Below are 27,822 nucleotides of genomic sequence, written 5' to 3'. Positions count from 1 at the left end.
TGTGAAAACAGACTTGTATCATGAAAATAGGATTTGGAGCATGTTTACATACATATAGAGTAAATGTGAGCCATAGGCAGCTGATCATGACAATCGCAGCTTCATAGTTGTGTACACACAACTAACATTGCTTAGCCTTGGTGGCACATGTCCAAAGGTTTCATGTTTTTCAACCGTGTATACTTTGCCAGAAGGGGTTCTCCGAGAATGTGTGTTGAATGGGAAAGTCAAAGTAATGTGATTGTTCTCAAACTAAGTTAATTCTGAAGTATGTTGTGTTGTTGCTGAAGGGAAGCAAAACAAGTACGTAATGAATATGCAAGTCACCAAGTGTAGGCAAGAGGAAAGTACCCTTTCCTCTTGCCTAAAAAAACTGTCTTTCAAATTCAAAATGAAAGATGCTGCGAGTCGGAATAGACGTCGAGCCGCAGCTCTTGTGTCTGATCGACATTCAGGAAGAGAAAACCATCTCTGTAAATGATGCAGCTTGAATGATATTAGCTTCAGGCAACTGAGTCATTTAACTTATGAAGATGAAGGAGCTGTTTTCAGGGAAATGATGCTAAAGGGTTTATAAGTACGCCGGTGAGGTCAGAACTGATCATGATTGTGATGCCAAAACCAAACCGGGAAACTCACAACCTCATCAGCTGCTCTGCATGTTCCCAGAAGAACACAAAGCTCATGTTAGCCATGACTCCACTTTTTCTGTATTTAATAAATCTATTCACAGAATTCTGTGTGTGTGTGGGGGGGGGTGGGGTCTGCTGACACACGACATAGTGCATGCACACAGACAAATACAACAATCAAGTACATGTACACTGACACCAAAGATCGGCCACATATTAACAGATATCTGATAATAACTTCTTTAATAACATTGTTTAGAAAGGTTTTGAGTCAGATTCGACCAATATCCCAATGGAATCAATGCATTTCTTCCAGTGTTAAGAGCGAAAAACAAACATAATGTAAATATGGCAAGACAACAGGAAAATTGTGTGGTTCGTCGTTAGATGGAATTTTTTTCTATTTCAAAACATTTCGTCCTTGAGATTAAGATTTCAAGTTCTTGGGTTTGCTTTTATAACATGTCTCGAATAATCAGACTCAAACTGTTTGGTATTAACTCAGCCCTTCAATAGTTGCTGCTCTTTTCTCACACGACTAAAACTTCTATCGGAGGAAACCATCAGTTCTTCAGAATGACTTTGTAGTTTTCAATTGTCTTGAAGTTTTGATGGAATCTCTAGCCGATAACTGATCTGTTGTAAGGATCTGCACGGATCATGCATCACTCTGTTAAAGGCTTAAAAAACTGTATCCAAGACATTTTGGCTTCATTTTTGTGAGTCACTGAGAAACACCCACTCTTTCACAAACTCCATCTATAAGGTAAACACTAAATCTGCTTGGTGGCAAACAGCGTGGGATGGTTTATATCCAGAGCAACTCCCAGCAACAAACACATTTGAGTGAATACGTGTGAGGCCCAGAGGAGAGGGAGCGAGTGTGCTCAGTCAACCGACTCTGGATGAATAAAGTCAGAAAAATAAAGTTAAGAAAACAAGCAGGCAACTCTTTCTATCGCTCTCTCCATAAGATACAGCCCGGATAAATGATGGTTCTACCTCTGTAACTCCTCTGCATTCCCTCACTGACTCTATCTCACACACACACACACAGTTGCACGCAAACGCACAAACACAAGAAGGGAACGAGATAGCGGCAGACACTCTTATCTCTAAACAGTGGCAGCTCGTAATGAGAATGACTTCGTCTGCAGCCAGTGGTGGAGAGGCGCTGACAACCTCTCAGCCCTGCATGTCAGCACAGGGGGATTTGAAACTCTGCTTTTGGCTTTGACAGCCGGGCCAGGCACTTACAGATGTTTTCACACTCATAACACACACGTTTACATGCACTCACTGCAGCAACTGTGCTTCAAGGTTGAGTTCGCTATATAGCGGCGAGGAGGGAGGGAGGGAGGGAGGGAAGGAGGGAGGACGAGATGTGTCTGAAGGCTTGACACATGGAGAAGACACAATATTGAGCTTTGGCATATTGGGGCTTATGAGTTGTGAGTGGGTGATATACAGATACCAGCCAACTGGGATGAGGACAGAGATTAAGGAGAGAGTTTCAGCCAAACAGACATCGATGCACTATGCGGAGAAACATTCATTACAAGCCAGAGGACACGGTTTCTTAAAAATAAACATATATTAAGTTTAAACATGCTCAGGCTTGGAAATAAATAGCAGCAGTACCCTGCAAAAACTTTCGTCTCAATTTAGTTGAATTTAACTTTCACTTCCTTATGACCTTGACTTGTAAGAACAAAGAAAAACAAAGCATAACGGGTTTGGAAACATTTTAAAAATTCCAGATGCTGTTTAGCATAAAGTTTTACAGTACAAAGTGTAGTTGAAGATAAGTGCTGCCAACCTCAACACTACATTATCACGACTGTTTACTACTTTAAAAGGTCAGACCGCAGGCCAGTGTATGAAGCATAGGTGTGTAAACTCATCTTTATTTAAAGGTCGCACCTTCCTGGAAACTGTGATGTTCTCATCCATGTTCACCCACAACCACCCGGTCATTTCACCACAGCTGCTGTATTTACATTGAGACATTTCTGGCTGCGGCCCAGCCTGTCGATTATGGTCCCTGTCACTTTTGTCCCGCCTCACATTTCTCTCCCATCTAATCACACTTGTGCTAAATGATTGTTGGCTCACACTGTCTTATCTGCAAACAGGACAATCATGCACCGTAATCTTTGTGGCCATATGCCAAAAAACCTTCAAGTCACCCATTCCTCAGATGTAGAAATGTCAAGAATAACTGAGTTGTGCTTTGTGCACGCCGGAGGAATAACAAATTAGAGGCAGAGATGAACAGGAGAGCTCAGGGGGGAATATATTTTAGATATTCAAAGTATCAAAATAACATGACGACGCAAAAAGGACAAGAGGGAAGTGGACTAGAAAAAGGATTGGAGGAAAATGGTTTGAAAGGAGGAAAAAGGTACCTTGAAGAGAGAATAGAATGTGAAACAACCCAGGATGTGTATTCATCCATTTCCACAGCTTTGATTTTCCAGCAGCCGGGGACAAATGGTGTGGCAGTAATTCTAAGTCGGCTTGAATCTTAGAATAATGCTCCCTGGTTCTGTATTGCTCCCTCCTGCATGGATCACTGACTCATAAACATGGGCAGAAAGGCGGCCATTTCATCTAAACTCCACCCGCTCCTGCCTCTGAGCTTATAGGAAATCATGTGGTGCGATACAAAATGATTTTTTTGGTTTCTGATTCACAAAGATAGCATCTTATAAAGCTCACATCTCTCCGAGTTCACAGGAGGGTTGAATCCAAATGTACGAATGTAAAGGCAGTGAATGTGAAACAAATGCAGCACAAGCACAAGGAGGAGTAATTTGCTAAGAATTAGGGGAAGTAATCAACAGCTTAAATTAGAATTGGTAAAGGAATTAAGAACAGAAAAGGTGTACATGCTTTGACATATCCTCACACACGGAGGATTTATCACTGCCACCACAACTGAAAGTAGTTGTTTCCTATGAGTAGTTCACGTTCAAAGGTTCCTAGTTTAAAGCTGTCATCACTTCATCGCAAGAACTAATCACAACTTTAAAAAGAGGAAAATAGAGTCTGTGATAAAACCATTAACGATGCTCAGCTGTGAAAACATGACAGCTATGACTGGAGGAGAAGGTTTCTCCTGGTTGTGTGTGAGGTGTGTACATGGAGAGTAGAGGAGTCTCCTGTGTGTCATCGACTTACTCAGCAAATCAACCATAGACAACACCTCTCTGCAGTATCGAGGTTGTTACAGTTCATGTGCTCAATCACAAGTCAGTCCTAGATGTTAATCACAACGTCTACCTCATATTTATAGCATCAAATAACTAATAAAAACTAGAGATGTTCCAATACCACTTTTCCTTCTCGATAGCTGGACCCTGCGGATCAGCGAGTACAGATGCCGGATGCCATTCAGTCTGGTTCTAATGCTTTTTAAGTCTATTAAAACAATTTCAAACTCTTAAGTGCGTTGTAAAGCAAATATTTCTCAATATTTTCATGATAAAATTTTCAAAACAGAAATTGTTGTTACAGTAGGTAATACTTTTATTTTATTTCCTGTCTCTGAAGGCACCAGTAAGGAGTTAACCACTGCAGATTGCTGCTCTGCTGCAACAGTAGTTGCTCATTTTTCAGTGCAGAGGAGCGAGAGTCTCACTGTGACTCACTGGACTCTGCCCCAGAGGTAGAAGCACTCTGCCCCGGGCAAAGATCCGAAAATAATTAGCTAAATTAAACCAGTGGAGCTGCTGCATGTTGTGCGCACTTATAAGCCAGAAGGTTATATTAAATTTTTCTTAATAAAAATGTAATAAACTTCCTGAAGACATGTGTATTGTACATTTCCAGACATTTAGAGTGACTCATAATGAAGATGATGACATGGAGAGGAATAAGAAATGCTATGGTGGTAAGAGTGACCATATGGGAGATACACTCAAACTTTGGGGTAACTCTCAATGGCATATGATTAATTTGCTCAAGCCTACGTACGTATGACAACAGCAAGCTGACTGCTTTATTAGCAAGGTATTTTTTTAATGTTACAGAAGCTTGTGAAGGTCCACTTCAATTTCACATTCAGGAAAACACCCTGGATGTCTCTATAATAAATTCAGACTGACACATATGGGCCTGTCATTGGGAACAGGTGTCCAGGACACTGCAGTGTGTGTGTGTTTGTGTGTGTGTGTATGAGCATCTGTGCATCTGTGGACTGTATGTATGAGCATCTGTGCATCTGTGGACTGTATGTATGAGTGTCACTAGAGATTAGTGGCTTCGGTCAGAGACACGGGTCGACTATGGAATTACAGGATCGCAGAGTGTGGGCATTGTTCCTATAGCCTGGATCAGTGTGTGGTACAGCCTCACTTAAACAAGCATCACAGATGTTCACAGAGTCTCCTGAAATAAAAAGGGGGCTTGAGCACACGCTGCAGACGTGATCTAAAAAGAACCTCAGACTATCCCGCAAGGATTAAACTGTCATCAAAAGATTTGTGCTAAATCTTGTTATCTCATATTTTATCTTCCATCAAAGTCTAAAAATAAATCTGTAGGTTATATAAGAGTTATGTAACAATATGCATATATGAATAGAGATATGTCATTTAAGAAGATAAACTCACTTATCTCTTCATCAGATAGAAATCTTAGACTAAAAAGTTAAGATTTAACTGATTTCAAATCTTCTGAAGATTCTTTTGAAAGCGAGTCACATTTTAAGGATTTTAAAGGCACAAAGGTTGTGAATCACTGAATTTATCAATATAAAATGAACAATGTAAAAACTTGATTAGTCATTTGAATCTTTCAGACAACTGATATTTGATTTCAACTTCTTAAATGTCCATATTTCCTATTTCTAACTTTAATGAAAAAAACTATTTCTGGGTTTTGGACTGCTGGTTTAAAGCAGAATAATTTGAAGACTTCACTCTGAGCCCTGAGATATAAGCACACAAAACATGATCTACAGATTAAGTTAAAAAATTGAAGAATCAAAAATTGACACCTTACTCTCTTTCCTGTACTTTACTCACTACTTATAACTGGTGCTTACGAAGAGATTGTATGTACATCAAGTCATCAATCAACATAAGTATGCGTTTGGACATCGGATGAGGAGTGGCTGTAAGAATGACACTATAAATCTGTCTGTCCTCACACTTATGGGCCTGAGAGTGTCCTTCCCGAGACAAGTTTGCAAATTAAGGAGCAGACATTAAAACTATAAAATGTTAAATATTTTGAATAAGAGGAGCAGAAGGGGGAAATAGGCTTTACCAAAGAAGCTGGCATCTCAAAGTGTTTCTTTAGAATCAAATTGGTCGTTAAGTTGATACCCAGTTCAACCACACACATTGTGGGAGAAGCATTGGTTTAGAGCAAATCAGCCTTTTGTGAGACAGAACATGATAGAGGTAACAGAAGGTAAAAGGCGTCTCTCTATCAAAAAAGGGTCAAATTATCAGCCTTGTTCTTTGAGGATGTGGAGGCAGAATGTGTCTGTTTGATTTGACACGACTCTCATCACCTGCAGTGTAATAGCGACAATCTAAGCAGCAACACATTCACAGGGCAGGCGCTCAAACATCCACAACAGTCTCAACCACAGGACCACCGAGTACCTGCGTGGCTGTGTGAAGAAGGGAATAACATCGCCATCTAGAGGCACGACACAGCATCTCCCACCTCAGACACAGCTCTGAACACAAGAATGACTGTCATGCTCTCCCACGTTACTCACAAAGCTGCTCACTCACTCACTCACTCTTTACAACAAGTGGATTCAAGCAGCCACAGGAGGAAGCTGTCTGAGACAACAGCCCCAAAAACACCAGAAACAACAGAGAGCCGCTGCCTCTTCATCATCTGCTCCATGAGACTTAGAACTATAGCTCCCCATGCAAGGTCAGGTCCAGCCAGCATGCAGTAGTTCTGGGGCGAGTACGAGGGGAGAGAAAGACAGGTAGCGGAGAGGATGAGGGGAGATAAATACTTGACACAGGGATAACCTTCGGTAAGGGGAAGCATGCACAGCTTGGAGCTTGAACCACCTCTCAAGTGAGACGGGCATCCAATGAAACAATGAGACAGACACATAGAAAGAAATGGCGTGAAGGCCTCCACAGAAGAAGATTGGGTTTTTATCCTTACCTAGGATGGGAGCCAGGCGGAAAATGTCAGAAAGACGACTGTTTACAGGTTCGTAAGGAGAATCCTCCAAGAAATCATTGCCTGTGAGAAAGATAAACAATCATTATCAATCGATATCTGTAAGACAGACAGGCATACAGACAGATAGATAGATAGATAGATAGATAGATAGATAGATAGATAGATAGATAGATAGATAGATAGATAGATAGATAGATAGATAGATAGATAGATAGATAGATAGATAGATAGATAGATAGATAGATAGATAGATAGATAGATAGATAGATAGATAGATAGATAGATAGATAGATAGATAGATAGATAGATAGATAGATAGATAGATAGATTTATAGATAGATAGATAGATAGATAGAAAGATAGATAGATTTATAGATAGATAGATAGATAGATAGATAGATAGATAGATAGATAGATAGATAGATAGATAGATAGATAGATAGATAGATAGATAGATAGATAGATAGATAGATAGATAGATAGATAGATAGATAGATAGATAGAAAGAAAGATTTATAGATAGATAGATAGATAGATAGAAAGATAGATAGATTTATAGATAGATAGATAGAAAGATAGATATATAGATAGATAGATATACAGATATATATATAGATAGATAGATAGATAGATAGATATACAGATAGATATATAGATAGATAGATAGATAGATAGACCCTCTCCTCAAAGACAGACAGATTAACCCTCTCCTGTTTGTTTATCATTCCCCCCCCTCACATTGGCCTGCATGTGACAGGGTTATTTGGGCCAGTCGATATCCACGCTGGCACACAGCCACACGCTTGATTAGGCAGGTTGGTCAGCTGCGTTGCGCAACTGGAAGTCGCCTCGCTGGCAACGGGCTGGATGCAGTTTAGGGACTAAAAGGCCCCCCCCCCCCCTCCCGCCACGATCAACACTTTAAGATGGCAGTGCCAGCGCTGAGGAGCTTCACGCTCCATTACCTTCAAGGGGACGTGATTTAAGAGGTCAGACCGTGGGCCCAGGCTCTGCAGGACCAGTGGCTGTGTGAACCCAGTCAGGGGCCAAATTTGAAGGAGAGTTGAGTGATTGTGCGTGATGGCATTGGACTGGTAATAGATACAGAGCTGTGTGTGCTAGTTTTTTTTTGTGTGTTTTTGTGTTTGAAGTATAGGCAGGGTAGGGGAGGGCAACAGAGCTGGAGGGGAGAGGAGGGTGGACTGATGCTGACCCCTCCATCCAGCAGTGGGAGGAGCCGGAGCAACTCATCATCTCACCCTTTAGATTAGACAATGTTTTCAGGGAATGTACATTTTAAATGAACTATAGCTGTAGTACGCAGCAGCAAAACTGGGATTTTGTCGAGCTTTACCCAGAAACAAAAGCTGATTTTCGATGAATAAAATAACATGTGCACTTCTGAGAACATTATGCAATAAAATACAAGAGTCTGCTGAAGGGTCCCACAACAAGCGCTACACACCAACCTTGTAATGTCTGATAGATCCCCCAGTAGATGCGCAGGCAGTTCTTCTCCTTCTTCATGCCCCTTTTACACCTGCAGTTGTACAGGGGGCTCTGCTTGAGGGCATCGATGACGCTCCTGCACTCGTCCTTGGCCTCCAGGCCGGCCACCAGGCTGAAGTTGCTCTCCCTTCCGCCGGCCACGCACTGCCTCATCGTGCGGTACTTGGAGCTGCAGCCCGGCTCCTTCAGACACTGTTCGCTGGCTCTCACGCAGTCCAGGCGCCGCACGTTCTCCTCGGCGTGAGACAACACATCTGCACACACAGGAGGAATCAAGCACGTTATTAATAACTATAATAACGGTGCTGAGTGGAATCATATTCCCTCATTGACGCGTATTTGCTTTCTTACGCACTTTGCAAGCTGTGACATAATTTAGCTTTTTTCTGTAAAGACATGAAAACCACGTCTTCCTGGCATTGTCACAGATCTAAACAGAGGATACACAGCAGCTAAACACTTATTAAAATCTGATTTGTACTCAATGAGTTCCGTCATGCAGACTTTTTTCATTTTGGAGCAGTTTGGACTCCAGGAGCCTCAACACGTTACACTGAGAAGCCGCTGCTTCTGCATAACTCACAGATATGATCAGCTCCAGCTCACAAACAGCACTAAAGAAACATTCATATGCATCTACGGGATCAATTCGTGTCAAACCAACATAAGTCGGTGGTAATTACTGAGGTAAAACTTACCCAAAAGAGGCAGGAGGACATACAACCCTGCGAGGATCATCGTCTTCGTCTCCATGTGAAACACAAACCCTTGCAAAGAACAAAAACGTGCGAACTAAAAGCAACTTAACAGTAGTTTAATTCCCAGGGTACTTCCACCGTTTGGAAATCCATTGAAAGACGAAGCAGCGTGCGCTCCGCTGTGCACAACACATCCAGCTTCGCCTCCTGCGAGAGAGATAATCCGCCTCCAGGAAAGTGTCCGGTCCCGATCCTGCAGCTTCTCTCTCACTCTCAGTATAGTCTGGATGTTTTAAAGATGGAAACAAGCTTCTTTATCTCTTTCCTCCCCGTCTTGTCGCCGCCGGGAGACAGAAAACAAGGGCGAGAGTCCTCCAGCTCCAGCTCCAGCCAGTGGGATGGATGCTTGCGTCTGAGCCAGTCAGCCAACTGGATCCCACTGCTGTCTGGCGCATTCAGCAGGAGGAGAGTGCCAGCTTCCCCCCCCCCCCCCTCGCACTGGAGTGCAGTCATCTTATCATGAATTAGCAAAACATGTATCACAGTGAACTCACTCACAAGTGTAATGTTGCAATGACAGCACCTCAATTAAACAATTAGCGCAAAAGTTCAATTAAGTCACAATCAATCAATCATCACATTTTATTTGTATATTCACAATATGTCTCAGGGCTTTTGTGACATCCTCTGTCCTTAACCCTCAGCAAGAGTAAGGAAAAACTACTAAAAACCCTTTTAACAGGTAAAGAACGTAGAAACCTCAGAGACATGTGAGGGATCCCTCTCCCAGGACAGACACAAATGCAATAGATGTCGAGTGTAGGAAAACATCATCAGGATAAAGGTTTTAGCAGCAATGATGAGGGTCAACATTTTGAAGGATAACTTCAATACTATATGTCAAGCATATACAATGGGGGAACAAAAGCACAGGGAGTATTTTGGAAGGTTGCAAACTAACAAATCTTTGTTTGGGTTATTATGATCCTTTTTTTATTATATTAACTTTCCAGCTCACTTTCTCCCCAAAGTATAAAAAATAACATTATCACTTATCCAGTTCATTAAGATAAACACATACAGGCTGGGCTCCATAACCTCAGAGATCATGTGTGGTCGCATTTAAAACGTTCTGAAGTCATCGAGTCTGCACGAACTGGTTTTACATTTCAGTGTAAATGCGCTGACAGGCAGAGGTCAAAGATCAGGACCCCGGTGCATTTTCATGACATGATTAATATAGCAGGCTAAACCCGTAGAGGAGCTTACAATGCAAATTCTAAAGTGAGTGCCACTTGAGTGACAAAGTGAATGGACGTGTTTCAGCCTCACACTCAGGATGCTCAGGATGTCTCGACCCTGTGTTGGGCTCCTCCCTGTTCGCTATAATAGTCAGAGAGAGGAGAAAGTAGTTATGCAACAGTAGCTGTCAACAGCGAGGGGACTTTAAGCTGTGAGGTATGAGATGCTAACACACACCAGGGGGTTGTGATATACAATAAAGTCTCTGCTGCACAATATGCTGATGTGATACTTGCACAACTAAAGCAGCGCAGCACTGAGGTGAAGCTGCCTCCCTGTGCGTGTGTCGCCATCTGTTGGTGGTTTAGGGGTAAAGGTCACTGTTAGGAATAAAGATGTGGAACCATAATAGGCACATTTCCCAAGTGGAAATATAAGCATCATATTCTAAACACCTTTGTTGGATCAATATGGAGTAAAATGGCAAGAATCGGACAAACAGAACATGCTTGTAATAATAGGGATGAAACATGGTGCAGCTTGTAACTCTTCCTGCGGATCATTGATTGTCTCTGTGGTCCATTCGAAGGCTAATCCACTCGGCTAAATATGTGAAACCAGATAATGTCAATGAACCTCTCTCTGCATTAAAGACTGGACTGAATCAATCAAGGATGCAGGCGTCCGGCACAGTAAATCAACCCTAACACAGATGCACCCTCACAGAGAGATTGCTCATTTGAACTACAGTAAATAATCCCTTGTTGAAAAGGAAGCATCTGGAAGGGTGCAGTCACTTTTCAGAATGACTTTTAGTTTAGCTAAATAGAAATATATCCGTGCCTATAGAACATAGCTGGAGAAGAGACAGAAAATGGGCAGCGATGAACGACAGGCTACTATCTGGGCTAATTGTCTGCTCACAGTTTGATGACGTTACTGTTCTCAAGTCTCCGAAGGGAACCATGCCAGTCAGGGGAAGGCTCTGTCTGGTGATTTATGGAAAGCCACAATCAATATGTGATATTAATTTTGAAAATGAATGTCAGAATGATGTACTCCTCGGGTCATTTAGCGTCCCACGGCGTAATGTGCTTCATGGCACCGGATCAGGAGCGTTTCTTTCTCATCCTGTCCCACTGGTGAAAAGAGAAGATTGGTGAAAGGCAGGGATCATGTGACAGATGTAGAGAAGGGAGACGGACGAGTTGTGCTGACGCAGCACTCGATTAAAGTTCAACACCATGAGTCTGGGCTGATTAATCAAAGTGTACTCTAACGTTGCTGTGAATTATTAACTCAAAGAGGCAAATGCTTATTGAAAAATTAGACATTTGTAATAATTTACATTGTGCACCCATGTGGAATTAAGGCTAACACTGTGATAGAATTACAAAACACCTCCCAGGCATGATGTCAACTACAAAGACAGGGTAATTAAAAAGAGCCTGACTAGTGGTAGTAATGGTGCTAAGCTAGCTAAAGTGAGACTAATCAGTGCTGGACACTATGCTAATTATAAGCACATACCTGACTAACACTGGCTAGTTAATAAGAGCCTAAAATAAAACGAACCAGCACTAGCAATGGCTTTAACAATGTGGACATACTTTAAGCTAATACTAGGTAACTAAATTAGCATCACATAATAATAGGTGCTAGCAAATGCCCCAAACCATAAGGACATAATTGCGGATAAGCCTAATTAATAGGAAGCCTTTCTAACCGAATCCGTGCTAACAATGGTGCTTAACATAGATACATGATTGAGGATAACTGTAGCTAACTAAAGACAGCCTTAAGACAAACCAAACTTATGCTAGCATTGATGCTAACCATAGGGAGACAGTTGAAGTTAATAACGGCTAACTGATTGAGAGCCTCGAACACACCTGACAGAGTTCAAGCTAAAGCTAGCTAGCTTAAGAGAAGCTCAACAGGTGCTAGTCGGTGCTAGCTACATCTGGGTCCTAATTGTAGCTAACGGCAGGGTTGTGGTTATGTTTTAACTTTTAAACGTTTTAAAAAACTATATTTTCAGTTTATGAGAAACTAAGCAACCGCCATTCTTCAAAAAAAAAAAAGAAGCTACGTCGAAAGCCTAGCTGTTTTCCTGCTCAGCTCAGCTGAAGTTCAGGTGGGTAACTAGCCTCCAGCTAACATCACACACATAGTGGTTTATATATTTATTTGATTCTACTTTAGTTATTCAACCAGCTGTGGATCCAAGATGAGTCTGGACACTCTCTTCCATCAAATACTTGTGACTGAACAACAGCTGACTGAGCAGACACAGAAGTTTAAAGAAGGTAAGTCCTCTTTCCTTGTGTAGCATTAGCTGTTAGCTAAGTGAGGCTAGCCAGGTTAGCAAAAACAAATAACTAAAGTTACTATTTTTAAGCAATTTCAGTTTACAATTAGATTTTTTTTCTGCTTTTAATCAACAGTCTTTCTTCTGCAGCTTCATTAGCTAATAATAATAAGATTAACTTGACCTTTATGGAACCTTTAATGCAAGAAATGCAGCTCAAAGTGATTTACATACAATGAGAACATGTTGAAATTAAAATAAAATAAAATAATAAAAACAAAAGAAAGTGATTCACATGATACAAGAGCCTTGTATGTAAAGAGTTGAACATTAATGTCAATCCTGTGTGTAACTAATGGGTTTATTCTTTATTTCAGTGAAAGTTGCCATCATCAGATGCACTGAGAAAATCAAGGGCACCTCTGAAAAGTATGAAAAGACCAACAAGGAACTGGATGAAAAGGTGGGTCTAAATCTGCTTCTTTATTTATTGCTCATGTGTGAATGATAACGACGATAACATATTTGACTGTTTACATAACAGAATAGCTTTTATAAAACTGATACATATTAATTGTTTTCTTTAAATATACACTATACATGTGTAACATTTACTATGTCAATTATAAATATGTCATCTCTTTACCTTGAGGTGGCATATTGTTTTAGTGGGATTGATTCATGAGGTAAAGAAGTGCATATTGGCATATTGATGAGCTGATCTGCTTTATGATTTAAAACACTTAATCTCTACCATTCATTTCATCAACTGTGCACAGGAATCGACAGCAAACTGCCAGTCGAAAATCAATGGCTAATTTCCACCGGATAGCATTAGTGAAACCTTTTAGCACGTGTGAGATTTGATGTCAAGGACCGGCTTGTTGACCTCGCAGAAATATTGCGAACTTGTTCCTGTACTTGTAAAAGTGGACATCCGATCAAAAGAGCAAATGAGTCTGTCCAATAAGGAAATGTTGCTCAACACAACACCACGTCTGTCTGAGTATTATCTGCCTCTCCGCACGTGGACCTTCGAATATACAAACTGTTTACATCATTCAGAAATGCAGGGTCTTTTTCAGCATGCAGTGTTTACAGCTGTCCTGATGTTATGTCTAACAGTTTATAAGAGCTGTCTGAAGATAATTACAGTGTTTAGAAAAATCGGAACCTGATTGCACTCGGTGAAAACGCACAGGGCTTCTTGGCTACTGTATAAGAAACAATAAACTCACCGTCTCCTTGACAGCTCGTGTCATAGACTGGCCTCCGCTGAAAGTCATGCCTGAGGCAATGCTGAATTGAATTTACCTTCCTATATAATTTAGTAATTTTCCTTTCTTCGGGATGTACCGTGTAATAACACAGGACGAGGAAACCAAGGGAACAGGAACTAAACACAAAAAGTTTCAAAGGGAATGATGTATATAGTCACACTGCAAAAGTGTATGTTTTTACAAGTATTGAAAGAAACAGGTCATTTTTGTTCACCTACATATTCTCAGAAAGGGTCACTAACATGCCTACCTTGTACATTATACAGTACATAATCACCGTGCTGGCTTCCCATCCTGGAATATCCTTCTCGTTTCTCCTCCTCTCTGATCAGTGACACATATCTTGTATGTAAAGTATAGGTAATCTGTCTCCGTCCCTGTACATCTGACTGTCAGACTCCCCCCTTCATTTCCCTCTCATGCATTTATGCTCCAGGATCAGCAGTTGTCTGTGATGCGGCTGCAGCACGAGCTGATGAAGAAATGTGAAGACCAGATATCGAAGCAAATTGAGGAGCTGCTTTGCCAGAAGAGACATCTCATGGAACGTCTAGTCAGTTGAAGCCTGAATTGATATTTACATCTCATATGCTGGTGTTATGTGTAATACAGATACCTGGTGATTATTTGAATAGCTTGTCCCATAGGTGCCGTTTTTACTGTATTAGACTGCTTGTTTATTATAATGTATTATTCTGATCTACTATATAAGGTCTAAATCATGCAAAAAATGTAAACTTGCTAGTACCAATTCATGCTACAGTGTATTAGTCAAATAAGTTTGATTAATTAGACTTTCATAGTAGAGTATGAGATCGCATCTTATAATTCCAACAGTACAAAATCTAAATACATTATATTTAAAGTGATAGATAAACCTGAAACCAGGGAATGTATAATTTTTTTTTTTATAGTTTGTGAACAGAATCTAATACATTTTCACATTTCCGAGAGGTGTCATCCTAGTTAAAATAACTAAACCCAGATATATGCTACTGTTGTTACAGAGCCCTATGAGAGAGCATGCTGTTTTATTCTTGAGGGATGCAGTTACAAATGTTATGCCCCATAAACCTTAAGTTTGCCCGACTTACAGTGAGCACTGGGGTGGGAAAGACACTCCGTGATTTACATAAACAATACATATATATATCACTAATAGTAGCAGCAGTAGAAGTGGCTGTAGCATCAGCAAACATCTGTGTTTGTGTTATTGTTGGGAGTATTTTCCCTTATCCTTCTTTTCATACCAGGCCAAAATAAAGAAGGAGTCTAAAGAAGAAGAGGAAAGCTTCCTTCAAGAGATCTCAAGGTTCAACAGTGACTTCAGTCTTCCAGGGAACAGAGAAACAGTGTTCAAGAGCCAAACACACACTGAGATCCTGGACCTGGAGGGGGACGTGGAATCATTATACAAAGGTCATAAAACACAGTTTATTGTACTGCTGTCACTGGAGACACATGTTGTATAATTCAGATGTGACCCTGCATGCGCATTTCAAAATTATAATTTGAGTCTCTGAATATTATGGAGTACAAGTAGCTGAATATATGGTTTAGTGTAGATGAATTATAATCATGATCACGATCATTGACACCTAAACAGTGGAGAGTTAGTCAATATAATTTCAGGAAGAATCTGATCTGAAATTATAGATAATGGTGGAGAGTGAAGGTACAATTGATATCAGAACTCATCACTGATTAGAATTTAATGTTTATGTTGTATGGATCAGACTAAAAGAAGCTGAAAGGTTTTGGAAAGAAAATCGTTCATCATTTTGGAATAACAAAAACAATTGAGAAACCTCAAAATTCCTCCATGAGTGAAAAACTGACCATATGGTCTCAATGGAGGCTAAAACAAATATATAACATAAGTCTGGCAGGAAGTGAAATAGTTTATTGAGCCGAGTGTAAGATTTGTGGTTGATGTTTCTTTGCCAGTATACATGCTCTCACACGTCAGTGCATCAGGATTCTGTTAAATGCATCATTCTAAACTTTATTAGATGGATTTCTCTGTGTGCAGAAAGAGAAGGAAAGTTTGAGTTTCCTACACACAGTTTGAACTTTAAGACTTAATTTGCCTGTAATCATGAAATTCAACCAACAAATATGTAGTGACTTCATGTAGGGAAACCTCAGTGCCAGTATATTGTATTTTTACGGCCAAGCACTTTGATATCGATGTAACTCTTTTTATTAGTTCCACACGACTAATGCCATAGCTCCCATCGGCAGAGACAAGAGCGTCTCCATGTTACTCTTTGTATCTGGGCTCAAGGGAACACAGTTATCTGATTGTGTGTACAGTTAAAGTGAATTTCAAACATGCTCACATTGCACCTTTGCAGAAAATGAGTTTTCTTAGCGGCGTGAATTTGATATGAATCTGTCTTTTCTCTATCTACAATCAGAGATGCAGCTGATGAGCAGTGGGAACAGTCACCTGATCGCTTTGCAAGAGGAGAAGCGAGCGCTCCAGCTTGAACTACAGGGCCTGGATAGTATCCGGAAAGGTGAACAGTTTATTGTGCGTCAGATAAAGTGGTTCTGAAAGAGCATGCGACTGTTAAAAGTTCTTTTTATACCGCAAAGTGACAACACTCTTCACAAGCATCTTTTGTTATTTCAAATACTTTCTCACACCACCTTCAGTTCCACTTCCATCTTGTTATTGATGCCCTGTCTTTGATGTCTATGGAAATCAGAGCTTTGGGGGGGGGCAGTCATCTATAAATGTAACTGCTGCCAAGCCAGCTAGAATTTGAAAATTCAAACGTGCTGCCAAGGCCGGTGAATCTTGAGCCCAGATGTTGATCATAAAGTATGTTGGCTTCTGGCTTGGTGGTGAGGTTGGAAGGGAGATCAGGGATGTGAAGAAATTCTGTGTGTGTGTGTGTAAGGGACTTTTAGTACACACACATTTAATATGTAGCTATCCAGGACAAATATATGTTTAGTTGTGTTCAAGAGCTAATATTTTTTACTAATTTGACACGACACACCCCACCACACTTGACGTGGCTCCACTCATCTGTTACCTCCTCTGCTCCCTGGTGTAAAGCTAACGGGTGAGGCAGCAGATTTGTCGTCATCGAAGAGTAAACCAGCAGCTTTGTACAAAGTCGGCAAACCCTTGTTCAATACTTTGCCGTCTACGGTGTAGCACACAAAGCCAACCACTTTATTTTACGCCTCAGCAAATGTCTTAACAGTCATTGTGTTATTTATTCTGCTTCACTACAGACCTGGATCAGCAGCTGAGTTTGGCTGAAGCAACGACAGATTCTCTGAGAGCAGACAGCCTGATTGTCAGTCAGAAACCTCTCACCGACAGCACCTGTCTGAGGTGAGTACCATCATCTGTCTGGAGGACACAGACACAGTAACTGGTTCACCTGCAGTGTCTTTTATGATCCGTATGAGACATAAAAGCAGTAAATGCTGCAGGAAAACAAAGGCAAATAAAACTCAGAGGAGAGAAGTAGAAAAAATAAAAGGTAAACACAGCAATAAGCTGTTAAGCAGCTCATAAAACACGTTGTTTCGCAGATGTTTCCTTTGAGCTTCCTGATATTTTGAACAGTCCTTTGCTGAGCCGCTGTGATGCTGAATTAGTTGAGTGCTCTGTGTGTGTTGTGAAGGCTGTCAGGCCCGGTGTGTGAAAGCACGACTGTCCTCTCATCAGAGGAAAGACACACAGCGTTAACAACACAATGCATCCACCATCCTGCATGCTTGTTAGATAAAAGGTGTTATTCACAGAGGGTGGAAGTGATTCATTCTGTGAGAAGTGCTGAATAGACTGGTTAATTCCCACTCCCGTCTGGGTTTCTCCCTCCGTGTCGTTGTGGCTGGAGTCCAATCCTGGAAGTGTAAATAACAGAGCATTAAGACCATTTGGCTTAATTAAGGCTTTGATGTGCAGTGTATTTCATTCAGTCAACAAGTGTAAAAAAAGAGGCTAATGTGATAGATGCAGGGGGAATGAGTGAGGGGCGGAGAGTTGCTTATCCAGCGACTTCGCAACAAATAAATACAGTTTGATTTGAGTGGAATCATACATCAAGTTTGAACTGGCGGGGAAAAAAAATCTAAATTATTATTATTAATTTTGGAAATCTATTATTATGTAAACTGGTTTTAAATATTGAGCCTTATCAGGTAGAGCTGCCTTATTATGTTTTTCTTCTCAGGTTGTGATGATGTTCATTCTGATGTAGAATCCCTTCTTTTTCATTCCTTGCATGTTTTCTCTTTAACGATTTGACTTCTTTTGAATATGTATCTTCATCATCTTTCGGAGGGTTTGGATGGTTCATATTTTATCATCTTTCCATGTTAGTTATTTCTGTATCGACAAGGTGGACATCCACATGCAGCAGAAAGTCTATAGAGTCTGCATGGACTCTATAAGCCAACTGCACATGGGAACAGGCAGTTGATGTAGAATAAACAGAACCACATGTACACTCAGTACATTTTGGAATTGATCAGGGCCTTTTAAGCTCCAAGGATCATATCGGCTCAGTCACATTGGGCTTAGCTTTGTGAGGGTGAGGTTTGTTAGTATCTTTCCGAGATGCTGTTTTACACTTTGTGCTGCTGTTGTTTTGAATCATCATGTCAGTGATTGCTGACTAGCAAGAGCTTTGTTTGTCTACTCTGTAAAATCCAGTGTTAATGTGTCTCTGGTGAGCAATTCTGATTGGATCTCACTTCCCCCCCTCTATATGTAAATACTGACGGATGTCATTTGTTTTTTTGCTCGGACCTAATGATGTTGTTTTTACCCAGTCGGAGTTTTCAGATGTCTGTGCTTCTTTTCACCTGTTCTCCAAGTCTATGATGCTCCTTTGATGGGATAAACACTATTATTCCAATAAATAGTCCTGACATGGTGAATGTCGCCCTTGTTTGTTCGGACTCAGCCACATTGGCTTGATTTTCTACTTGAGTTTTGGGAAATCATTGTGCTCAGGCTCAAACCAGAATGTCTTTTAGGTTTCTCTCTGGCTCGGATGGGTTCGGACAGAAAATTGAAGCCAGAGCCGCACTCTAATATCATTTACATCATATTCAGCCTCATCGAGCTGTCAGCGACCCCCCCCGGTGCCCTGTACTGAATCATCCGCAGAAGTAATGTTTGTCTACTGCAGCTTTCAGCATCTTTTCTTCTGAAAAGGTTATGAGACGCGTCAATCATCTTGTCTGTCACTGAGTCAGACGCTGTAATTCAGAATCTTACCAGTTTATCACCAGCAGCAAATTTAAGCATTTTTAAAATGGCACCTTTTGACAGTGAGTGGGAGAATAAATGTGTGTTCGAGTACAAATCTCTTTTTTATTTATTTAACTTGATAAAACCTGTATTTACAAATACTCATTTGTTCTTCATCTCCTCAGATTGGAGCACAGATAGTGAACAACAGCAGTTGTAAAGACATTGGAGACACATGTCCGCTCATCCCAGCAGAATATTAACTAATAGAAGAATATTAATTGAGGCTCAGCTCTATCGGAACGCGTCTGGTAGGTGAACGCTGACCCACATTGTTTCCCCACAAAGAGACTTCCTTTATTTAATTGAAGACTGGAGATCAATAGTGTTCCAGGAAGGAAGGTTCATTGTTATTGCTGATGCCACCACTTTGGATAATGTCTTCTCTACAATATTATGGCTGTGAAGTGATTAACAAACTGCCTGACCCATCTCCGCGATAACGCAATGAAATCAGTTTTTAAATCAAAAATATAACATGTATTTATGTATTCTTACTGCTTTAGAATCGTATTTCCCAGTATTTCATTAAAGAATTTCTTTAATATTTTTCATATATCTGCTGTTGTGTGGAGAAACCAAATAGTCAATCATTGCTGTGTCTTTCAGCTTCATGCTTTACCTCATATTTATTCATTTATTATTCTCTTTCCTTCACCCCCCTCTCCGTGCTCTGCCTTTCTCCGAGTCCCTCCTCTGTCTCCCTGTCGTGCCTTAAATCATGCATGTGGGTAGCATGTCCTGTTCATCCGTCAGCCTCATTAAACATACCAGGTCTTTCATTACTCCGGGCTTATTAGTCTCAGGAAGTGCTGAGGATGTGGCTTTGGAATGAGAGAGCCGCTCCGCTCCCCCCCCTCACTCTCTCACTCATTCTTATGATCATCCATTCTGAACTGAAACCATCAATCCCGTCTTCAGCCTCTGCAGTGTCTCTTTAAAACACATATTTTAACTCCCCGCTTATTGATCGCTGGAAATTGAATGCACGTCAATTTGAATGAGTGCTTCAGTCATTTAAAAAGTGTTCAGTGTGCAGAACGGGGGGGGGGGGGGGGGTCACTGCCGCAGATCATTCACTTCCACACAATAGAGAGATACCTTCACATATTCAGTCCATGTGCTCAGGATGGATTGATGATGTTCGGAGTTGTATCTTTTTGATGTGTAGGATTATTTTCATTGATGTATCACTTCTACATATTTAGTGGAGGCTCATTGAAAGATTCCATAGCAGTAGAACAATCTAAAAACCTACAGAGACCAGAGTTGCTATAATTTACAGTACATAAGTCGTTTTTTTATTTTATTTTGAGGAATTGAGAAGTTTTTGTTCTGTCACCTCCACCGAGGAGGTAATGTTTTCATCAGTGTTTGTTTGCTTGTCTGTTAGTGAGCAGAAACATTAAAAAAAACGTCAGGGAAGAACCCATCACATTTCGGTGTGGCCCCAGATCAGAAGCTGCCTCTTTCTGGAACTAGTCCAAGTTCAGTTTCAGTTCATTTTGCATTGTTCATTGTAGTTTTTAGTTTTAACTGATGTGTTGTATTTTGTTAGAAATAACCTTTTCACTGCTCATCATAACCCGACAGGAGACCAACAATATCCAAAACAACAAATGAGCATCTGAACTGCTACAAGCGTCTTTCTTCTGGGACTAAACTCACCTTAAAAAAACTCAGGAAGTTCCACAGTGAGATGTAAAGTTTGAAACACTGCTGTCTGTTTTCAGACTCTGGAAATACACTTTAAGTTTGGGTGCTATACTCTTTCATTAACTTTCAATAAAAGAAAGACAGAGGTGGCGTGTCTTACATTTCATATGTGGCTCAGTATAGGTCCCTCAAACACACACACTCTCACACACACACACACACACACACACACCTGCCATAGCGGTTAAATCACAGACGAGGCATCAAGTAGCATGAACCCAAGACCGATGGTTTTTCCAGAGGGAAACTGAGAAGAATAACACAATTTCATGTATGTTTATGAAATTATAGTGTGAAATATTTACTCTGCTGCCATACGAGCAGACTGAGGAACAGCAGTCTCATATTTTCCTGTCTTGTTTTTTTTTTTATGGCATTGTCTGATATTTAAACACATTAAATATATAATCCAGTCTATTGAAAATGCATCATCATTAGGTTTCCTTGAGGAGAGATGGTTACAGGGTCACTGCTGCATGTAAGTTACAATCAGAATCAGGTTTATTTTTTCCAGCGCAAGGAATATGGTTCCAGTCAGTGGTGATGGTCTAGTATAGATGTGTAGACTTGACATGTTCAAAAATATCCATGACTCAAAGTCCGATTTGTGACCTTTATTTAAATACAAATTTAAAGAAAGATGCGACAGTGAGAAAATATCAGAACCCCATATCTTATCCTCGTCCAAATTTTGGCTTCTAGAGCATGAAGTTGTTTTTGTAAAACCTAATGTATTTCTGTTGCATGTATTCTCATAACACATCCCTCTGAATGCACATTTTATTAAATCAAACTATTTCAAACCAGACTTTAGGGGGAAATCTATTAAAATAAATATCAACTACTGTGAGTATGATCGTGTCACGTCTCTTGCATGCAGGGGCAGTCTGTGTCGTAAGCAGGAATACTAACAATACGCTTTAGCTTCCTTTAGTTTGGTATGAGTGAAGTAGCTGAATTTCTTTGATACGCTTTCTCCGTCCACAACTTCAGTAATTGAAGCTGGTTTCATTTGTTCACCAGACTGAGGCAGGAGCTGGAGATGCATAAAAAAGGAGAAGTGGAGCTTCTGCGAGAGACGCTCGGCTCAGAAATCCAGATCCTTCAGACCGTAAGTGTCTGTGTGATGCAAATGTCTTGACTTCAAGTGTAGTTCAGATAGACACAGTCTTTTATGTCCAGGATTAGTCAGACAAAAGCAGCTCAGGTGGAGCACAAAGTTGTTTTTCTTTTTTGTGATATTTCCATAGGTAACGAAAGTTCAAAACTCATTCATGTCCAAACCTCAGTCTGAAGTGTTTCTTTGTCGTCTCTCACTCAGTTTCTCTTTTCATTATTTGCAGAAGCTGGAGAGCAGCCAGAGAACTGAGCAGCGTTAGAGCGATGAAGCAAGAAGGTTAACACCCGTTCACTCATTGTGTCTTTGGTTAAAAGAACGAACAACTATAAGAAAGAGGACAGAAAGGAGCAAACAGCCACATTCTTAACTAAACCCGCTGGATAAAAGGTATACATTTAGTCTTTGTGAGGATTGTTTGCTTTTCAATTTAAGTTTTTAGGAGTTTCAACAGTAAGTTTCATTCTGACATGTTAATCTTTAAAGTTATGTTCGCTGTTACCAGATAACTAAAACAACATTTCAGTAAAATCGTTTCTCTTCTGCTTGTTTACTTTCAACCCAAAAACACATGAACAACAATGTTACTATCTTGAAATAGAAACAGTTGAAATGTGAAATATCACATTTTGCATTACAACAGTTTGTACAATAGTTAAAAATAAACACAAATACACACACAGATAAAGTTTTTGTGTCTGTGTCATAAGTGGTTTCATATAAAGGGAACTTTCAAATAGTAAATATATACTGCCCTCTGCTGTACAAACACTAACAATACAATAATAGAGGCTCTGAAACAGCAGTGTGTAAACATAGATAAGCAAATATACATTTCCTTTAATATTGTCGATTTCGATTGAAACAATGACTCTGAATTAAATTTCAATTAAAAAAACACAATAGAATATTAGTCCTGATTCAAATTCTCACTGTTGAAATGGCAAAAACTGAATCTATTGCCAGATTCTTGTGGACACAGAAGTGCATGTGTTAATCCTGTGTTCATTCCAAAACTAAAAATTGCTAATTATACATTATTATAATATTATTCTACAGTTAATAGCATTGATGAGGAAAGAAATACATGTTTGTTGGACAAGGATATAAAATAATGTGTTGACAGTAAAAATTAAAAGGACACATTGATCACATTTAAACTCCACAGGCAATCTGTTGAATGTATTTTTAAGTAGTAAATTAAGATTAGGATTAAACCCTGTCTGAATCATCTCAAATCGGGTTTCTTTGTAAAGCACCTTTAACTAAACCAGTGCAATGGGCTGTGCAATAAAAAAGAAGAACATGAAGAGAAGTACAATAATATAATAAAGTAGAAAGTAAAGGAAAAGAGTGAATAAAAGATGATAATACTCCCTTATTATAGCAAAAAGCAACATTATGAGAAGAGAAGATTATCTGCTGCCACCTAATGGGAGACGTGTGACATCACAGTGTATCACCATTAGTCTCTCAGTCCACTGAGATATTTCAGTAGTTGATGATTCGTCTAAATGAGAGGGTCGTCCTGCGGGTCACTTTCTCTCTGATTGAAGTGATTCTTAATGCAATGAGTGGAACGTCAACGGCCACCTAATGAGAACCTGCGTTCTCGTTGTGACTTTTTAACCTTGACCTCAGCGAGCAACGTCTGGATGTGTTGGAAAAAGCTGAGAGAGCAGACAGGGTGCAGTGGTTAACCTCATTTTAACTGCTGCACTCGTCCACATCTTGCCATCAGGCTCATTTTACTAATAGTCGCCCAAATAATGGTGAGTGGCTGTTAGTGAAATGAAGTCAGACCCAGAGCAGAGGAGGCAGCAGTCAGACACTTCTTCGACATTTATCAAATGTAGATGCAGATTATTTGTGCAGATAAATCGAGTTTAATCAAGTGACCACGTCTGTCTGTTGAAACCCGACTCTGATCTGATGCAGCAGTCATTGCCTTGTTTAATGTCTTCAGTGCCACCCTTAAATCTGATTTATTTGTCTAAGTAGGACAAGGAAGGAAAAAAATAAACAATTTCATAAATTCCCTGGTTTCATGTTTTCAGTTATTTGAGGATTTGCTGCTTCTTTCTGTTTTTCTATCACTTAAATTAAATAAAGTCCAAATACGAGCTTGTGTTTTCATCCCTTTTCTTCTGTTTGTTTGTAAGAAACATTACGCAGTGGACCTACCATGTCTACAACTTGAAACATCTATGGAACTTGGAACTTTAACACCCCAGCACTCACTCAATTTTATTTCTTTTATTGGTTTTCCACATCATGGTTATCCACAGACCAGACAGGAGTCGTGCGTATCTCCCTCTATTCCTTTGCTCCTCAGCTCAGCGACAGCACTATTGAAGAAGCTGTCCTGCAGCTGGCTCTTGGTTGTCAGGCAGTCCCGATCTTTTGGAAAATACGCTGACTGTGCTCCAGAAATTTGAATCGTCGCCGCTAGAGAAGGAGGGAAAGTACGTCAAGTTCACCCTCAGAACTCAACATCAAACAGTTTAGGAATAAAATATAACCTATATCATAAGAACATCTGAAGGAGAAAGCTGGATCTTTGTGGATAAGATGCGTAAAACAATTACTGCTTTGACTTCAGAAATCTGCAAATAGTGATTAAAGCAACTGTTAGAGTCTCACCATTGCACACAGCCAGTGTGTTTCCTCCGACGTACTGAGTGTCCCACTTGTATCTTGTCTGATTTCCGCATACATCAAACAAACGACTTCTCCTCAGGAAACCAAAATCATAACCCTGTGATACAAGAGTCAGGTTATATCACTATTCCCTGCTTGTGCAGAACTATACAAATTACGTGTGTTGTATAGATACTTGTATATTCAGTAGATATTTAAAATTGCATGCATGACTCACGTAGTTGCACAAAGGTTTGCAGTAGCGCTTGTTGTCGACAGTGACACAAACCAATCCTCCGTTCTCAGGGACCTGGGCTTCAGGACATAGCTTTGGCTCAGCAAGTTGACAGTCTACACATCAGTGAACATACTTCATGTTGTTATTACACATTTCACTTGTTAACTGTCATTTTGATGAAATCTGGAAACACAGGCAACATGTTCATATTTAACTTTATTTCTGACTCATGTGGAAATTCAGCTTCACAATAAATAACATAAATACAATATTAAAGTATAGACAAGAACAAGACTAACAGGCCTGGTTCAAGTGGGATTAATGGTTATGAAGTTATTGTATTTAGGATGTAAAGCAGCTCTACAGCACCTTCCTGAGGGCAGCTTAATAAATTCTCTAAAAATGAAATGAGCAGCATTTGACATACATTTAAAGTTAGTACATTTTAATAGATCCTATATTCTGTAGTGCAATCAAAGAAGGTCCGTAAACCTTTAAACACAGTTTTTCCAAACAGCAGAACAGGTGGAAAGCAATGACCCTCTTTCATTCAGGGGATTTTAGACATCCACAAAAATGCACTTCAGCAATTAATATCTAAATCAACTGTAGAAGTTGCAGCAAATTTTTATTTTTGTTTCTGTGAGGAGAGCATTCTCTGCAGAGTTCACTTTATTCAGTGTAAAATTCAATACTCTCACAAATGTGATGGATTAAGTGCACACTTGCACAACTTTTTAAAGGAGTGTTGACCTCACAACATGTCCTCACACTAACACACACACACCCACGCACCCACCCACGCACGCACGCACGCACGCACGCACGCACGCACGCACACACACACACACACACACACACACACACACACACACACACACACACACACCTCTGACCTTTCAGCTGGTGTTTGTGAAGTATATCCGTCAGATGCCTCATGGAGCCCATGAGTGCAGCTGACTGCTGAGAACTCCATCCAGGCGGCAGGTTCTCACCGCTCTCTGCTGCCTCCTGTTGGTCAGTAACAGTCAGCACACTTGTTTTAGTGTCGACAATAAAGCAAGTATATCCTATGCTGATTTTAAGGACTGTTAAACAACTGCATCATTTATAGTTTACCTTCACATCAGCCGATAGACGCTCAAAGAGCGGAGTTTGGGAGGTGCAGTTCTTGACGGTGTCATTTGAAGATGCAGTAACGCACACGGCTGCAAACACAGACACAGATGTTTCACCATGACTTCAGAGGACGTCACATCCACTTACATTGGTTTCCTGGAGACTTGTTCTGACCTGGACCATAGTTACTACTTGCCTAATCTTAAACTTGACCCTCAAAAATGTCTTCACCTTCAAATGTGATGATCCACATTATGGGGAATTGCATTTTGTCCCCTTAATGTGACAAAATGCAGGTGCAGGTTTTAGTTTTAGCCACAAGAAGACAAATAGTCGTACTTTGGAGATATTCTCACTAACACATAGAAACGTGGGATTACCTGCTAGAGAGAAAATCCAAATCAAAGTTCCTGTTGATGCCATGATCACTGAATGTGAGTTTGTGACACAGAACTGAGGCAGAAGTCGGTGGCACCAGATTTATTTACTCACACAGGGGCAAAGTTTACAGGATTGGCTAATGCCCTGCTCTGTATTTTCCAACAACATTTCTAACAACTGGCCTCTTGTGAAACGTGAACTTTGTCTCTGCACACATCAAAATCCTTTAGTATACAATTCCATTATATTTGTATCCGTGCATTTACAGCTAAAGTACAAATTACCAGCACTAGTTCAGGTGTGTCTTGATAAAACAAATGTGTGTGTCTTTCCTGGCCCTGTGCTGATGGGGGAGCTGGTAATACACGTTGAACTGCTCCAATTAGTCTTTGCACTGTTCTTCTTCACACAGCTTGACACTACTACATCTTAGCTGTGAGCCCACTGTGGTGCCAAATGTTGTTATGAACACACACACACATCAACACATTCACCTACACAACATCAGACACACTGTGTGACTCAGTGTCAGTCAGCAAGTTGTCCCACGAAGTATGACTGTGTAAATAATTCATTATGGATGTCTGACGTTCTGGAAGCAAATGAATTATTGAAGCTTTTAGGAAGAGTGATTGAGCTCATTAACACAGAGAATTGCCTCTTTATGTTTGATTTGAGGAGTGAAGATTAGTCGTCAGACCTCGAGAGCCGTCGTTATCTTCTCTGGAACCCTTCTCTCGTTATCCACAAATACACACAGCAGGAATATCCACAGTTTATTGGATGATCACACGTTTGTAATGAAGGAAAATTACAAAAATAAATAATGAATAAAGGCTTGAATCCATTAGGATCATAACAATGATGGCAGGGTGGTTATTGTGGAAACTCAAGTCGACTAAGGATGAAAAATAAAAAGGATACTTTTACTTGGTTTGATTATTACTCCATGGGTACCCTGAATGATCAGTGTGGCTGCTGTTCTCTGGTATCGGTTTGTATTGACATGGTTATTCCTGCAATTTTTCATAATACACTCTCAGTTAAAAGAGTTTTGTGAATGTTGTTTGGATGAATGGATGGATGGTTGGTTGTAAGATTAGATTGGTGGTTCGGTATTCGGTTGATCGGTTGGTTTGATGATTGGTTGGTTTTATACGCGTTGAGATTATTTATGTTGTTCTCTCTCTTTCCCTTACCCGTCCACTGACGTAGTCTTAACTTATCACACTCTTATTTGCCCTTTGGCATAGAACTACATGAAAAGATACACTCCACCTCTCATGTCTGTATGTGTGACCTGAAGATACAACAAGCAGATGGTTTGCTTTTGGTACCTGCACACACAGACACACACACACACACACACACACACACACACACACGCATCAATAGCGCTACAAAGGCCCTGTGTGACTGTGTGGTATAAACGTGATGATGAATGGCGTGTATGATAGCAACACGCTCTCCTCTCTGTCTAACCT

General features: G+C 40.3%; 3 protein-coding genes across 3 annotated transcripts in view; 1 reads left to right on the top strand and 2 right to left on the bottom strand.

The window, feature by feature from the left end:
- The window catches only part of gfra1a (gdnf family receptor alpha 1a), a 76,559-nt gene extending 67,494 nt beyond the window's left edge, over positions 1 to 9,065 (bottom strand). Inside the window, exons 1-3 of the mRNA XM_061087562.1 lie at positions 9,008 to 9,065; positions 8,270 to 8,563; positions 6,780 to 6,860 (exon numbers count right to left, since the gene is read on the bottom strand). Coding sequence (XP_060943545.1) covers positions 6,780 to 6,860; positions 8,270 to 8,563; positions 9,008 to 9,062 — 430 coding nt within the window. The 5' untranslated portion in view covers positions 9,063 to 9,065. The remainder of the gene's footprint in view (positions 1 to 6,779; positions 6,861 to 8,269; positions 8,564 to 9,007) is intronic.
- Positions 9,066 to 12,479: 3,414 nt separating this feature from the next.
- Positions 12,480 to 22,075, top strand: ccdc172 (coiled-coil domain containing 172). Its single transcript, XM_061086679.1, has 7 exons — positions 12,480 to 12,558; positions 12,938 to 13,023; positions 14,277 to 14,393; positions 15,094 to 15,259; positions 16,261 to 16,362; positions 17,093 to 17,195; positions 21,867 to 22,075. Exons 1-7 carry the CDS (start codon positions 12,480 to 12,482, stop codon positions 21,982 to 21,984), a joined length of 771 nt encoding a protein of 256 aa, XP_060942662.1. The 3' UTR covers positions 21,985 to 22,075.
- si:ch1073-126c3.2 (uncharacterized protein LOC555816 homolog) lies at positions 21,443 to 26,427 on the bottom strand. Its single transcript, XM_061086680.1, has 6 exons — positions 26,338 to 26,427; positions 25,958 to 26,046; positions 25,735 to 25,849; positions 24,839 to 24,951; positions 24,604 to 24,718; positions 21,443 to 24,408 (listed from the first exon to the last, which is right to left on the bottom strand). Exons 1-6 carry the CDS (start codon positions 26,378 to 26,380, stop codon positions 24,239 to 24,241), a joined length of 645 nt encoding a protein of 214 aa, XP_060942663.1. The 5' UTR covers positions 26,381 to 26,427; the 3' UTR covers positions 21,443 to 24,238.
- Positions 26,428 to 27,822: the final 1,395 nt, after the last annotated feature.

The sequence above is a fragment of the Limanda limanda genome, chromosome 15 (assembly GCF_963576545.1).
Source record: "Limanda limanda chromosome 15, fLimLim1.1, whole genome shotgun sequence".
Classification (NCBI taxonomy): domain Eukaryota; kingdom Metazoa; phylum Chordata; class Actinopteri; order Pleuronectiformes; family Pleuronectidae; genus Limanda; species Limanda limanda.
Note: the sequence above shows the minus strand (reverse complement) of the source record. Positions and strands in the feature narration are given on the sequence as shown.

Coding starts and splice junctions, on each gene's coding strand:
- ccdc172 (XM_061086679.1), top strand. CDS start 12,480: ATGAGTCTGGACACTCTCTTCCATCAAATACTTGTGACTGAACAACAG. Junction 14,394..15,093: donor GACATCTCATGGAACGTCTA/GTCAGTTGAAGC, acceptor TTTTCATACCAG/GCCAAAATAAAGAAGGAGTC. Junction 15,260..16,260: donor CGTGGAATCATTATACAAAG/GTCATAAAACAC, acceptor ATCTACAATCAG/AGATGCAGCTGATGAGCAGT.
- si:ch1073-126c3.2 (XM_061086680.1), bottom strand. CDS start 26,380: ATGGCATCAACAGGAACTTTGATTTGGATTTTCTCTCTAGCAG. Junction 26,047..26,337: donor TTGGATTTTCTCTCTAGCAG/GTAATCCCACGT, acceptor CTGTGTTTGCAG/CCGTGTGCGTTACTGCATCT. Junction 24,952..25,734: donor TCACAAACACCAGCTGAAAG/GTCAGAGGTGTG, acceptor ACTGATGTGTAG/ACTGTCAACTTGCTGAGCCA.